Here is a 15,802-nt window from a genome sequence, read left to right as displayed (position 1 = left end):
TTTTAATGTTGCTTCTTACTTTCAGCTAAAAAGGAGTAACCAAAACTAGAGTTTGGACCGAGTCACTCCTTACTGACAGTTCGTTACCACGAACTGTTTGATAAGTCGTTATAACGAAAACTGTAATACATTTACTAACGCTGATTCACCCTATTACACTGGAGCAACAAAGCTTCTTTTGAAATATGTTTATTGTTGATTTAAATTATTATAGCTTTACGTTCAGGTCAAAAGACATTACTAAAAAAATTAAATAATAATTACTGTCTAACTAAAAGATTTTATTTTGTGCCTTGAGTAAACTAGCCTTATCGGTCAAGTATCACTATAAATTAAAAGGGAGCATATTAGTTTCCCAATCCCAAAAAAACAATTTATTTGTGTCTATGAAATCTTTTAGTGCCATTGAAAAAATTTCCCTTCAGCCAGTGAAGAAAACACAGATTACAATGCAAATATTTCGGTCATGACCTCCGCTTGACCGTCTTCAGTGAAAAGTAATAAGAAATACCGATAAAAATCCAAAGATACTATAAAAAAATAACAACCTTAAAATAAACACAAAAACTAAACTAGAAAAGCCCTCTCGAAGTAACGGTGAAAGGGTAGCACCATTATTGTAACAGCAAAGATCTTATCTCCACTCTAATTAAACGGGGAAAGTAAAAAGACATTAATTACCCTCAAGTTGAATTAACAACTTTTATTTTACAGCCCAATTAAAAATTTAGGATACAAAAATAACGGTTAATAGAAGTCACGAAATGTCTTGAGTTCCTAAATCGTAAAGTAAAATTTTAAATATATAAAGGAAATAAAAAAATGTGCAAAATCGAGAGGCCTGGTGTATAATCCCTTTATTACAATGTTACATATATTACCTAGACTTTAGTTGTTAGAGTGTTAAAAAACTTAAAAAACAGCATTAATTAAGCTCAATCATTAATACGTTTGGTGACAGAAATGGCATTCAACTCTAAATCCAAAACCAGGGATAATACTAAACGAATTTTCGGCTATTTTGGATGTCATAGTGTGGATTAAGTTAGTAGGAATATGCCCACAAAGGAAAGGGGAAGGTAGTTTGTGTAAATAAAAAAAAAAGGTTTGAAATTACAGACTGAAAATTATTCGATGTTGGCTAACTTTTCAGAACTCTTTTCAGGTATTTGGGGGAAAATATCAAACCCACTATAAAAAGGCCAAGTTACTTTTAGCGCATGATATTCCAAAAAATAATGCATACAAATATTCATCAGAGCGTAGGCCGTTATCAGCTATAATTTAGCGTAAAACAAAATTCAAATGCATTTTTAAAATCCTGTTAAACAAATTGTTCTTTTTGACGAAGTTATGCCATTAAAGCTATCATAGTGTGGACAATTGGGCATAACTTTTGAAATCAAAAAGACATGATCGTGAAAATATTGTAGGCCTTTTTCCATGGGTCAATTACCATTTAATCAGATTCCAAGGAGAATTACCGTTGCCTTTTTAGGCTTTACTAAATCACTTAGATCCAGAATTCCTATAACAATTAATTATTGTAAAGAAATTATTCTACCATGCCTTTTGGATAAGATACAAAACTTCTATTTCTTGTTTAAGATCGGATACGAATACGATACAATAAAGTAACTTGAAAGATTCCATCAGAGGGATTGAAGAAAATGTAAAAAAAAATATCTTGTTTTGTAAATAAGCATAGGGAAAATTTTTGATCTTGTGAAAATACTCTACTGGGATATTATAACTGAAAACAGGGATATTAAATGAGAAATAAAAAAAATCTACCCCGCACAATAAGTCAAAATTTACGCGCATAGCTTATCACAATTTACATTTTAAAACCAAAAATATATTTTCTCATCTTTTTTAAATAAATATATTTGCTGGCACAGAAGAAAAAATCATGACTAAAAATTGCCAGTTATAGCCCAGAAAATGAACAAACTACTTTTATACATTATTAAGAGTATTCTCAGACTACCAAGGTATTCAATAACATAGCCGTCGACAGGTCAATTCCTTGACGGAAAGGGCGTTAGAGGATTTTTTCTAAGCGGGGAATCTTACCTCCCCCCACCCGCAAAAAATTATTTCATGCACGATTTTTTCTTCTTTTTTATGATACTACCATTCTATCCCCCCCCCTGTCGATATGTCCGCTGATATATCAGAGTTTGCATGACCAATTTACGTCAATTGACACCCGCCTGAAGAACATCAGACATAGTTGAAGTTAAAAATTTTCTGCATAAGCCCACCACATCTTTGATCATCCTTCACATACTATTCTCTTTGACCGAACAAGACTTCTGGCCTGTGTGTCCCAACAAACTAACCAACAAGTTAGAGAATCTATAGAAATTGCCAAAATTAACCTATATGATCTTAACAGAGACCATGATGAATTCAAAAGGGAAATGTGGAACCCTGTGATCCAGAAGTTGAAGAGCAGCCTCTACCTTACAAATCTCAAACAACTAATCCTGCACCAACAAAGTCTGAGTGAAAAAAAAGCAATGATTGCATCTTCTAAAATTTCTCCTATGTCGAATTGATGCAGGGTGCTCCGAATTTTTAGTTTTATTTCATTAGTGATTACATTTCGGTCCATTTTCTTCTTCCTGGTTGGCGCAAACTTTCGGATTCAACACGCCTAGGGATAATGTGACAGGGACTCGTCGAAATTACCACTTGTGATTCACATCGTATAGTAAGTAAGTAAGCATGACAGCACTATACCCTTAAGGTCCGAACCGGCGGTGCTGATCTCTGTTTCATGGCCCTTCAGCCAGGAAGTACGATGGGGGGTTGGGGCCAGCAATTCCTGTGCTTTCGCACACACTTCCTGCTTACGTTCCCCGGATTTCTCCGGGTACCTATTTAGAGCTGGGTCGGCTCTGGCTGAGCTTAGAGAGTCACGTCACTGACCCCCGTCCCAAATCAAATAACTGGCTACGACAGGGATGGAACCCGTGCCCCTTGGACAAAGAATTCTCAAACCAGCGCGCCAACCACTTAGCCAAGACGGTTTTTTCACACTATAAAGCCTATATTTAAATAGTTAAGGTCAGCTTAAACGCCATTTCATTAAGCAATCTAACAGTTCGTCGAAACTCTAAAAAAAGGAATTTTGATAGTAACGGATACATCAGAAGAATTGGCTTATGTTGCCAATTTCAAATATATACGATTCATCAAGTTTAGTTATATATATACGTTTCATATATATACATTTCACATATACGTTTCATTCAGTTTATTCTTAACAATCAAAGGCTATGAGTCTGAAAAGAGTAGGCTGATTTTCGAAAAAAAAGGAAACACCCCTGAAATCATAGAATCTTAATGAAAATGACACTATCAGATTCAGGGTAACAGAGAACCCTACCATAGAGGGTTCAAGCTCATATCTGCATAAATATGGAATTAGTATTTTTGCAAGAAAAAAGATCACGGATGCGTGTTTATTTCATCCTTTTTTTCTTTTTTTTTCAGGGTGATCGTACTGACCCAGTGGTCCTAGAATATCAGGAGAAGAATCATTCGAGCGGATATTAAAACTTCTAGTACCCTTCTTAAGTGACCAAAAAGATTGGAGGGCAACTAGGCCCCTTCCCATGCCCCTTTTTTCAAAATCGTCCGAACAAAATTTTGAGATAGCCATTTTGTTCAGCATAGTGCAAAGGTCCAATAACTATGCCTCTGGAGATAATTTGACCATCTACAGCCCCTAGGGAAAGGTCTTCAAGTTATAAATCTATAACGTTTATAAGTTATAAGGTCTTTAAGTCTTTAAGTTATTGTTTACGTATAGTATTTATTATTGGGAAATATGCATACGTTTTTCGAGGGGGGGGGCAAATTTTCGGCTGGGGGATTTTCCAGGGGAAAAATATTCAGTGGGGAGCAAAGTTTTTAGGGGGTGAGTTTTTTAAAGAAAATTTTACACTGGGGGAATTTGCCAGAATTCCTATACGAAACTCTTCCCATGTCTAGCTTTCCCTTTGCCAACCAAGCTTGACGTATGGAGATGTTAAAAGCAATTCTCTAGGATAAATTTTCACCAGGATTGGATTGCCTAGAGCAGTGGCTCTCAAACTTATTTAGACACTGTACCCCTTTTTGCCCACAAACAATTTTAGGTACCCCTACTAGCTAGGCTAAATAAAATTACCAGTCCTAAAGCTAAAGGGTTGTTTAATTATTTTTCGTAAGTTGACCACACACCCCCTAAAAATTTTTGCGTACCCCGAAGGGTACACGTACCACGGTTTGAGAACCACTGGTCTAGAGAGTATATCCGTGGAGAGGAGGGATTTTTTCGTGGAAATAGAGCCAGACTTCCTGGCGTTATTAAGAATAATGATCAGAAATTAAATAAACAAACAAGTTTTTTGAACAAAAATTAAGCAGTATAATTAAAACTTAAAACGAACAGAAATTATAAGGCATATAGGGGGGGGGGTGCTCCTCCTTAACACCCCACTCTTTACGCTAAAGTTTGAATTTTGTCCAAATTCTTTAAGAATAACTCGTGAAACATAAGATTCGTTTAGTTCAGTAAGAAGGTTTTTTTTAAGTACTTAAATCTTTAGCTTAATGAGCGAGGTGGTGAGGAGGAGAAACCCTCCCCCCTCAATTAGGTAATTTAAGTTTTATTGTTGCTCCTTGCTTTCAATTGAAAAAAACTTGTTTGTTTTTAGTTAATGTCAATGAAAGTGGCATATCATATATACAGATGATAGAAGACAACTTTACATCGGGGTAAAATTTCAGTAAACACATTTTTAACACAGAATGTGTCGCACCACATAAGAGATTAGGATCAACACATTTGAAAAGTTAAATTGACATAACATACCTGAAGCAGAACATAACCCAGTATCCGCTGAAGAAACGGGTGACATGGGCTGCTCAAGCTGTCGCACATCCATTATTATTTATTTCTGAAAAAAAGACAATAAATTTACTGAATTTGAATACACACGCACTAACAAGGCGAGGCCTAGTAGGACACCATGAGGGATTGTCAGGAGACCCATTAAAAACTTTCCACAAAATTAAAATATTTATCCGATCCCCCAATTAAGCATCAGACTTCTACATAAACAAACAAACAAAAAACTTTGAAAGCAAAGAATTAAGCAGGAGTATTCTTCGAGAGGGTGAGCAAATTTGTATATTCAAGGATTTGCATGTTCTAGAGGAGAACGAAACTTTTAACAAAATAAAAATCTATAAAGATGACCTCTGAAAATTGATATCAAACGTAAACAAGTAAGTGAATAAAAAGTAGACTTTTTTTTCTGGCAAGAATAAAATATTTCAAAACACTTATCTCGCAAAGGACTTTGCAGAACTTTCTGCAATGAAAAATTAAAAACAGTCGACAAGAAATACTAAGCGAATAAAACATTGAAATTGCAAAAAAAAAAATTAGGGTTCTGATTTCAGACAAATTTCCATAGTAGCATACAGGCAGCCAAAATCAACTGAGCATTATATATAAAAGAACTTTTTATCGATATACCACTATTAAACTTATTTGGCCACTTCCATATTATATGGTATAAACTCGAGAATGTGGATCTACAGAAAAGACAATAACTGGTTTTCGGCCGGCGGTATCCAAAGAATATTGGCTTAGGCTCAGTTAAAATCTAAGTAGTAGGTGTATTTTTCTTATATATTTAATATATAGAGATGGTGTTTTGATTGGTTTATATTCTTTTAGGTTTGGTATAAAATATAATTCATTCCCCCCCCCCACAATAATTCTTTGTAGTTTTCATAACTTTGTTACTAAAGTATTGTGTTTCCGTCATATCTTTCATTATGATAAACCAAACTTCATTTCTCGAGTATGTACCATATAATACGGAAGTAACCTTATTTGTATTACGAATGACTATTAAAATTATTTTTATGACGAGGGCACACATCTGGGGTTACACAAACAGGGAGGGGGCTGAAAAGTTTGAGAACTTTAGGGTTAGCATATAAGCCGTTTAAGAATGCCACCACACAATTACAGAGGTATGCGAACAAACAGTATTTTATGCATAAATCCACATACATCACATCCATAGTTCTAAGGAAAATTTGCGCAGCATTTGAAGCATAATTAATCAAATCATTCCAAAAGAAGAGCAAAAATCACTTTACACAATTTTTGGAAAATTGATGGGAGTACAATTAAATCCTATGAAGTACCGTTATTTCATTATAATTTATTTTTCGCAGCTACAGTCTCTAGACAGATTTCCCTAGAACCCCCCCTCTACAACAGTCACAGCAAGCTATTTTTCTGGTACTTATATATCATACCAAACACACTCGAGAAGTTTGCCCAATGTAAGATCTGAGAAAACCAGTTTCATAGCCACAACGACAAGTGACGGACAAAAGAATCCATTGGACTTGTATAATTTGGGCTATATATTTGCACATTAAGGGGGGATAAGGCTCGGTTACTTTACCCCCACCCCAGCTCTAATGTGCAAATATATAGCCCAAATTGTACTGTTATATAAATTAAAGTATTTTATTTTAATAATGTTTTGGTATATTTCATTATGATTAACCTAACTTCACTTCTTGAGTGTGTTTGGTATAATACATAAGTACCTTTTTTTTTCTTTTTTTCTTTATTCTTGTTCAATGGTGTGCTTGTTTGTTCGCTCTAATGCCTCATAGATTTTCCATGAATTCATCAAAACGGTAGAGATCATTCCATAGCTAAAGAAAGGAGCTTTTAGTATTAATTTAAATTGAGTATTAATTCTTACATTCACGTTTATTTCTAAATTACTCAAAAGAGTCAATAGTTAAAAGCTTTCTCGTATATTCCTAATCTCCAATTACGAGTGACGAGTGATTATTTTTCATCCCTTCATCAATATGGTTTCCGATGGTCATTTTCTTCCAGCTCCGATTACAATTCCGAGTTAGAATTAAAGAAAAGTATTTTGAACCGAAATCTACGTTTGGTTTAAAAACACATTTGGAAGAAAGCGGAAAAACAGCAAACCATATATAAAATGAACAAATGACTTTAGTCCAGAGTTCAGTACAAAAGTTGTTATACAAACGATAAAAAAATTGAGACAAAAATGTATGTTCGGCTCAGGAACATAGTCGAGTCAAACTAGATCGAAAATTAGTGAATTCATGATTGAAGAAACTTGATACATTTTGTCAAACGACCTTTAAGAATGACAACAGATTAACTATCATTTTAAAGTTGCAGTATTAACCAAGCACATTCACAACATATTGAATAACCACAATTTGACTGCTCAACATTTACTCCCCAAGCTTCAATCACTAAAAACACTGTTAAGAACAGAATCAGTTTACCTTCCATGATTCCTTCTTTGATGAAACGTCCCAGTATTCAGGTCAAAAAGATACCTAAAGGACACATATCCTTAAGAATAGAAGAAAAATCTAATATTGTCATGATTAAAATGACATTAGAAGTGTGATCCCTGCACGACAACTCGTGATTTTTCTAGTCTAAACTAATGCTTGCATGTCCCCATGAGAAGTCAAAAAATACAAAATACACTTCAACGGGACCTGATATTCTTTCAACAAACCAAATAAGGGTATTGTGTAACAAACTGTAAAAGGAGACATGAACAACTTTGACGAATGGAGGGGGGGGAGTAATTCAACACAAGTAACAAACTTGCATGATTGCAGGGGGGTAGATGAGAATTCTCCTGAAGACGAATCTAAAAGACTGCCGTTGGAAAAACCTTTGTTCTAAGGAAAGACTTGCGTCTGCCTATGCGTCGAAAGCGTCTAAATTATCAAAAAAATAGTAACATTTTCCTCAGATCCTCACCTAAGCAAATCTAATGATATGAAAGTTTTTTTCCAACCGCTGACATTTTAAACAAGAAAAACATGCTCGTTTTTAACAAACCAACTTATCAAATCTCACTGCCTCACTTTGACCAAACTAAGAGGTTATTTGGTCTGGCACTTTAACGAGGGATGGGTAATAACTCTTCCTAGATGTTTTAAGTACATCTGTATGCATAACAAAAAAGTCTTTTCATAGCCAAAGCTGTATCCAGGGGGATGAGGAGTTTGAAACCCCAAAAATATTTGTCCGACTCGTAAAAACGTAACAAAATGAATATAAACAAACTTTTGATGCACTTTTTAAAGTTTGTTTGTACCCCCTCCCCCCCAAAAAAAACAAAATCCTTTTTTAACCCACTTCAAGAAAAAGTCCTGAATACGACCCTGATCATAGCTCCAAGGCATCCCATAATTTAAAAGTAAGATATGCCGCTATTCTTAGTAATTTCTAGGCATTCTTTACTGACATATGCAGCAAAAATAAAATTGGATTACAAACGTCAAAAATATTTTAAAACTAAATGTTGCTTTAAAATAAATCAAAAGCCATTTTATTTATGGTTGCCAATAGAACATCTCAGCAATATAGCGAGAACAACACTGAGGTTATTAAGTTGAAACTTTAGGGGTTACAACTATTACTACTTCTGCTCTTACAATTTAAATAAATAAAAACATTGTAAGTGTATCCAGGTTGTCAAAAAGCATAGATCAAACTTTTGGGAATGATATTAAATTTTATTTTTCAGGTCAACTTCCGAAGCTATGAAATTAAATTAAAAAATACTGTTTGTGTCAGGATAAAAACTGTTGAAAAAGTTTCTCAAACATATAAATAGCAACCCATACTATGGATTCTTATAGAAAAAACTGAAAAGATGCAAACATTATTTTTCCATGAAAAAGACTATGTAAATAAAAAAGCGAATAGAAACTAATATAAAAAACTTTTTCCATCAAACAAGTTTTTCAAAGAAAAGTAAAGAGTTAAGAATGAGCAAACATAAAGTCAAATAATCTTCCAAGCGTAAAACTGCCACGAATTGCTATCAATAAATAGATAAAACTCAAAACGAACAAGAATTACAACAAATAGCCGAGTCAAACTCAAAACAAACAACTATTAACATGAGCAAGGCTGATAAACCCAATGCCTTCTCAAGACCAGAACATAATTTGTGCTTTACTGAAAACAAAACACCTTTGAAATGTTACCACTTTTTTTACTTTCATAAACAAAAAATTATTAAAACTTTAAGGAATAAATATCTGTATATTTCAATTAAAGTGACAATCCACGGTCATTTGTTTATGTTTTTTTTGTAATGGGCGAGCCAATCAAAGTTTTTATTGGCATTTTGAAACATAAGAAATAAAACTGTTAAATCAATAATTAATGAAAGTAAATAAATAACTTGAATACAATGACTAACAAGTTTAGCTCACAGACAAACTGATACCAGGTCTAAATTTTACAGAGCATGAGCATTGCTCATTGTCTTCTTTCACAACAACACCAAAAGGGCCATTGCAGAAGATCCTCCATAGACAAAGCTAATCCACTCTGTTCTTTTATGCTTTTAATATATTACAGTTAGATATTCTTAATGGTGTATACAAACTTCCACGAAAACTTTCTGTGACAAATGGAAGAACACAAAAAATTTGACTCGGTTCCATATGCATAGTCACGGAACACACCCTGATCAAAATCTAGCAAACAAGGATGGATTTCTCTTTTACATAGCCGTCAAGCTATTCCTTCTAAGAATATTATAATAGTCCTTGGAAAGGTCATCAAAGGAACTATACAAATCGATTTATTAATAAAAGTTCTGAAGTGAAAACAGGTTTGGTTTATTAGTGATAATCTTTCGAGTCGGTGGTTCGGGTTTTTCCCGAATGGGATTTTGTTCCATCTTCTATTCTCTACTCACTTTGTGGCCAGAGACAAAAAATTATCAAACATTATTGCCAAAACGAAAATTTCTAAGCCAGAAAAGATCCTAAATGAGTAAGAATTTCCGCTCTTCGATTCAACTAACCATGGCTTTTCGTAGCAAAAGATAGCATCCGGTTGAGTTCCTCATCTCCCAGAGAAAATCCGAAAGTGAGACTCATCTGAATTCCTCTAAGGAAACTTATATCAGAAAGAAAACTTAATTGTGTACAAAGACACTTGGGGTCAGAGACTAGATACAGAGCAAAACCAACAACTTGTTTTGTATTTTCGAAAACAGCGATAACAACAAATATGTTGCTGAGACACATTGGAAAGCCCTGGAAAGTCCTATGTCAATCAGCAAACTTAGTGTTTAGACTAAGGGTATATTCAGTTTTTTGTGCGTTTGTTATTTTTTAGGGGGGAAGTGCTGGTTGGGAGTAATTAAATTGAAAGCGAATATAGAAATCAACTAAAGAGCCCAGAGTAAGAATCGTAAAAGAATTGATAAGAATTAAAAAAAAGAAGTGTTGTTACTGTAGCTAGTTTAGAAAGATAGTTTCTTTGCAAGACAGCCCAAAGAAGTGAACTTTTTAGCACAGTTTCCTGATACAATTTTCCTCGTTAAATTTCGTAATGCAATACAACCCATATCATTATTAAATTATAAAAACAAGTTTTTTCAACTGAAAGTAAGAAGAAACATTGAAACTTAAAATAAACAGAAATTATCACGTATATGAAGGTGGTTAACCCTTCCTCAACACTTCACTTTTTACGCTAAAGTTTTTAGTACTTTAAAAAAGCGTCTTGTTTTTGCAATTAAGCGGCCCTTGTGTTTCAGGGGTCATTCACGAATAATTGGAACAAAATTCATAACTTTGGCGTAAAGAGCGAGGTTTTGAGGAGGGAGCAACCCCCTTAAAGTAAGTAATAATTTCTGTTCGTTTTCAGTTTTAATGTGCTACTTACTTTCAGTTGAAAAAACTTGTTTTTTTTTTAATTTCTGATCGTTCTTTAAATAATGACAGGAAATATGATCCCACCACCATAGGATTGGGAGACTAAATCGTCCTCAAAGGTATGGTTATTAGATTTTTCGACTAAGTTGAATAAAATGGCTATCTCAAAATTTTGATCCGGTGGCTTTGGGGAAAAAATTAGCATGGGAGGGGGCCTAGTTACCAGCCAATTTTTTTGGTCACTTAAAAGGAACACTACAACTTTTAATTTACGTTCGAATGAGCCCTCTTGCGACATTCTAGGACCACTGGGTCGATACGATCGCCCCTAGGAAAAAAAAAACAAATAAAAAAAAATTAAACACACATCCATGATCTTTCTTCTGGCAAAAAAAAATATAGAATTCCACATTTTTGCAGATAGGAGCTTTAAACCTAGGAGTTTGAACAGTAGGGCCCTCTGACAAGCTGAATCTGACGGTGAGATTTTCATTAAGATTCTATTACTTTTAGGGGGTGTTCCCCCTTTTTTCGAAAATGAGGCAAATTTTCTCAGGCTCGTAACTTTTGATGGGTAAGACTAAACTTGATGAAACCTATATACTTAAAATCAGAATAAAAATACGATTCTTTTGTTGTATCTATTTGTATCAAAATTCCGTTTTTTAGAGTTTCGGTTACTATTGAGCTTACTTACAGTTCGTTACCACAAACAGTTTGATCATATTTAACTTATTAAATGTCATATTTTAATAGTGCTCACATTTTTGCAATTTTTTTTATTTTATCTTATTTAGTCGTGGGTGTTCCATAAAGAAATCTTAAAATTATTCTTACTATTAATATTAGGACGGGTGAACCCACCATCAGAGGGTCGAGGCTCAGGTTTTCAAGACCCATTGCCTCTACACCCCAAAAACTAAGCTCTATTTAGGGTTGGGGGACCAAAGATGGGTCTCGGACCTTTTTTTGTTTTTTTTTGGCTTAATTCATAAAGTCCCCATCTCGATTTTTCCCGAAATTTCCAATTCCTTTTATGGCTTCTGTAACTATTCTCGTCTAGGACCTTTTTTTGTGGCTTAACCAATAAAGTGGCCATCTCGATTTTTCCCGACATTTCCAATTCCTGTTAAGGTCTCTGTAACCATTGTAACCTCGTCTCGGACCTTTTTTTTCTTCTTTTTTTTGGGTTAACCTATAAAGTGTCCATCTCGATTTTTCACGAAATTTCCAATTCCTGTTATGGACTATAACCACTCTCGTCTAGGATCTTTTTTTGTCTTTTTTTGGCTTAATTCATAAAGTATAACTCTCTGTAACCTCGTCTCGGACCTTTTTTTTCTTCTTTTTTTTTGGGTTAACCTATAAAGTGTCCATCTCGATTTTTCACGAAATTTCCAATTCCTGTTATGGACTATAACCACTCTCGTCTAGGATCTTTTTTTGTCTTTTTTTGGCTTAATTCATAAAGTGGCTATCTCGATTTTCCCGACATTTCTTATTCCTGTTATGGCCACTGTAACCATTCTCGTCTCGGACTTTTTTGTTTTTTGTGGCTTAACCCATAAAGTGGCCATCACGATTTTTTCCGAAATTTCAAATTCCTCTTATGGCTTCTGTAACTATTCTCGTCTAGGACCTTTTTGTTTTTTTGTGGCTTAACCCATAAAGTGGCCATCTCGATGTTTACCGAAATTTTCAATTCCTATTAAGGCCTCTGAAAACCATTCTCGTCTCAGACCTTTTTTCTTTTTTTTTTTTTGGCTTAACCCGTAAAGTGGTCATCTCGATTTTTTCCGAAATCTCCTATTCCTGTTATGGACTCTGTAACCACTCTCCTCTCAAACCCTTTTTGTTTTTTTGGCTTAATTCACAAAGTTGTCATCTCGATTTTTTCCGAAATTTCAAATTCCTGCTATAACTTTTGTAACCATTCTCGTCTAGGACCTTTTTTTGCTTAATTCATAAAGTGGCTATCTCGATTTTTCCGAAATTTCTTATTCCTGTTATGGCCACTGTAACTATTCTCGTCTCGGACCTTTTTGTTTTGTTTTTTTTTTTTGTGGCTTAAACCATTTAGTCCCACAAAGTGACCATCTCAATTTTTACCGAAATTTCCAATTCCTATTAAGGCCTCTGAAAACCATTCTCGTCTCAGACCTTTTTTCTTTTTTTGGCTTAACCTGTAAAGCGGTCATCTAGATTTTTCCCGAAATCTCCTATTCCTGTTATGGACTCTGTAACCACTCTCGTCTAAAACCTTTTTGTTTTTTTGGCTTAATTCACAAAGTTGCCATTTCGATTTTTCCCGAAATTTCGAATTCCTGTTATGGCTTCTGCAACCATTCTCGTCTCGGACCTTTTTTTGTTTTTTTTTGGCTTAATTCATGAAGTGGCCAACTCAATTCTTCCCAAAATTTCCAATTCCTCTTATGGCTTCTGTAACTATTCAAACAGTTCGTGGTAACGAGCTGTAGTAAGGAGCGACCCGGCTCAATAGTAATGAAAACTCTAAAAAATGGAATTTTGATATCAATAGCTACATCAAAAGAATCTCATTTTAATGCTGATTTTAAATATATAAGTTTAACCAAGTTTAGTCTTACCCATCAAAAGTTACGAGCCTGAGAAAATTTGCCTGATTTTAGAAAATAGGGAGAAACAACCCCTAAAAGTCATAGAATCTTAACAAAAATCAGACCATCAGATTCAGTGTATCAGAGAACCCTATTGTACAAGTTTCAAGCTCCTATCTACAAAAATGTGGAATTTTGTATCTTTTGCCAGAAGGCAGATCACGGATGCGTGTTTATTTGTTTGTTTGTTTTTTTGTTGTTTATTTTCAGGGGTGATAGTATCGAACCAGTGGTCCTAGAACCTTGCAAGAGGGCTCATTCTAACGGAAATGAAAAGTTCTAGTGCCCTTTTAAGTGACAAAAAATTGGAGGGCACCTAGGCCCCCTCCCACGCTAATCATTTTCCCCAAAGTCACCAAATCAAAATTCTGAGATAGCCATTTTATTCAGCGTAGTCAAAAAACCTTATGACTATGTCTTTGGGGACGACTTACTCCCCCACAGTCCCTTGGGAGGGACCACAAATTACAAACTTTGACCAGTGCTTACATATAGTAACAGTTATTTGGAAGTGTACAGACGTTTTCAGGGGAATTTTTAGGTTATGGGGGGTGATAAGAGAGGATATGTTGTAGGAACTATCCTTGGAGGAATTTGTCATGGGGGAAGAAAATTTTCATGAAAGGAGCGCAGGATTTTCTAGCATTATTAAAAAAAAAACAATGAAAAAGTTTTTTCAACTGAAAGTAAGGAGAAGCATTAAAACTTAAAACGAACAGAAATTATTACGCATATGATGGGCTCACCTCCTCCTAATACCTCGCTCTTTACGCTAAAGTATTTTTAGTAATTTGAACTATAAATTCTACGGCATTTGTGATTCAGGGGTCATTTTTAAGAAATTGGGACAAAATTTAAGCTTTAGTGTAAAGAGCTTGGTACTGACGAGGGGGTAAACAACTTCATATACGTAATAAAAACATGAGAATACAGAAGTTCGTTGCGTAAGCTGATTTGTAAGTTACGTAGGCTATATCTTTTACTAATAAAAACATTCGTAAAAAATGAAAAGTTATAGTTGCCTTTTTAAGTAACCAAAAAATCGGAGAGCAACTAGGCCTCCTCCCACGTTCCTTTTTTTCTCAAAATCGTTCGATCAAAATTATGAGAAAGCCATTTAGTCAAAAAATAAATATGCAAATTTCGTTTTAATTATTCATCTGCGGAGAGCCAAAATCCAAGCATGCATTGATTCAAAAACGTTCAAAAAATTAAATAAAAAAAAACAAGTTTTTTTTAACGGAAAGTAAGGAGCGACATTAAATTTAAAACGAACAGAAATTACTTCGCATATGAAAGGGTTGGTTCCTCATTATCGCCCCGCTCTTTACGCTGAAGTTTTTACTGTTTTAAAAAGTAGAGTTAAGAGAAAGAGTCTTTCTAAAACTTTATAGTTTTAGAGACAAATAAATGTCAGCTTATTCCTCCATTGGATTTCTTTTTTTAAGAAAAAGATATTCGAGCTGTTTAAGAAAATTTTCTAACATTATTTCTATTTTACATTCAAAATACAACGTAGTTTTGAAGACCTGTAATTTTTTGGTTCAAATTTAACATTTTCGACCCCCCAAGAAAGTGTTTAAAACACAATTGGACAAAAACTCTGGATGGTAGAAAATAATTGATCTTTTTTTTAGCTTGGATACCAAACTCATGTAGCTTTGCAGGCAAATTCGCTTAATAGAGCGTAAATGAATGAAAAAACTGAGGACACGCGAAAGAATTTTCTTTTGTGACTAAAAATCTTCAGGTTCAGCATCTCCTATTATCAGTTAAACAATTATCAATAAAAACAAAATCCGTTAAATCAGAAGACGTACACTAGGGACATAGGCAGGAATCCTTCTGATTCTGGCTCTGTTTAATTTAAATACTAGCAGCAATATATTTCAAAAATAAAGTAGCGTCTGTTTCTCCAGCTCCTTGAGGGGGGGGGGGGCAAATTTGGAAAGTAGTCAAAAACAGGCGAATTATACGGCGCGTCACAGATGTGTATGTAAAAATGATCAGGGAACTTTCACTAACAATTGATATTACGTAATTAACAATTGTAATTGGAAATTTTAATTAAGATGAAGCACATACTCATGCTTACATGCACGGGAAATCGCCAAAGAAAAATTCGTGTATGGGCATATCTTAGGCTTCAAATAGGATTTTGGCAGAAATGAATTTAAACAAAAATCTATGTATTTAACCCTGCAAACGATTAAATTTTAGTACGGCTTAACCATTGCAAAAATCCTTGCAACCATATAAAATTACTAGAACCTTTGAGACACCTTTTTGCAAAAGTCTGGGGGGAATCTAAAGGTTGGTAATGGCCCCGAATTCTATTTTATTTGTTTAAAAGTGTATGGTGACACAATTTATCCTAC

General features: G+C 34.4%; 1 protein-coding gene across 5 annotated transcripts in view; it reads right to left on the bottom strand.

Moving 5' to 3' along the window:
- The window catches only part of LOC136029531 (echinoderm microtubule-associated protein-like 2), a 139,517-nt gene that overhangs the window by 102,806 nt on the left and 20,909 nt on the right, over nucleotides 1-15,802 (bottom strand). For 4 of the 5 annotated variants that reach the window (XM_065707997.1, XM_065707999.1, XM_065708000.1 and 1 more), the window contains exon 3: nucleotides 4,871-4,955. In XM_065707997.1, the coding sequence (XP_065564069.1) occupies nucleotides 4,871-4,943 (73 nt within the window). In that variant the 5' untranslated portion in view covers nucleotides 4,944-4,955. Of the gene's footprint in view, nucleotides 1-4,870; nucleotides 4,956-7,368; nucleotides 7,423-15,802 lie in introns of all 5 variants that reach the window. The other variant, XM_065707998.1, reaches the window with a different exon arrangement.

This window comes from Artemia franciscana, chromosome 7 (genome assembly GCF_032884065.1).
Source record: "Artemia franciscana chromosome 7, ASM3288406v1, whole genome shotgun sequence".
NCBI lineage: Eukaryota > Metazoa > Arthropoda > Branchiopoda > Anostraca > Artemiidae > Artemia > Artemia franciscana.
Note: the sequence above shows the minus strand (reverse complement) of the source record. Positions and strands in the feature narration are given on the sequence as shown.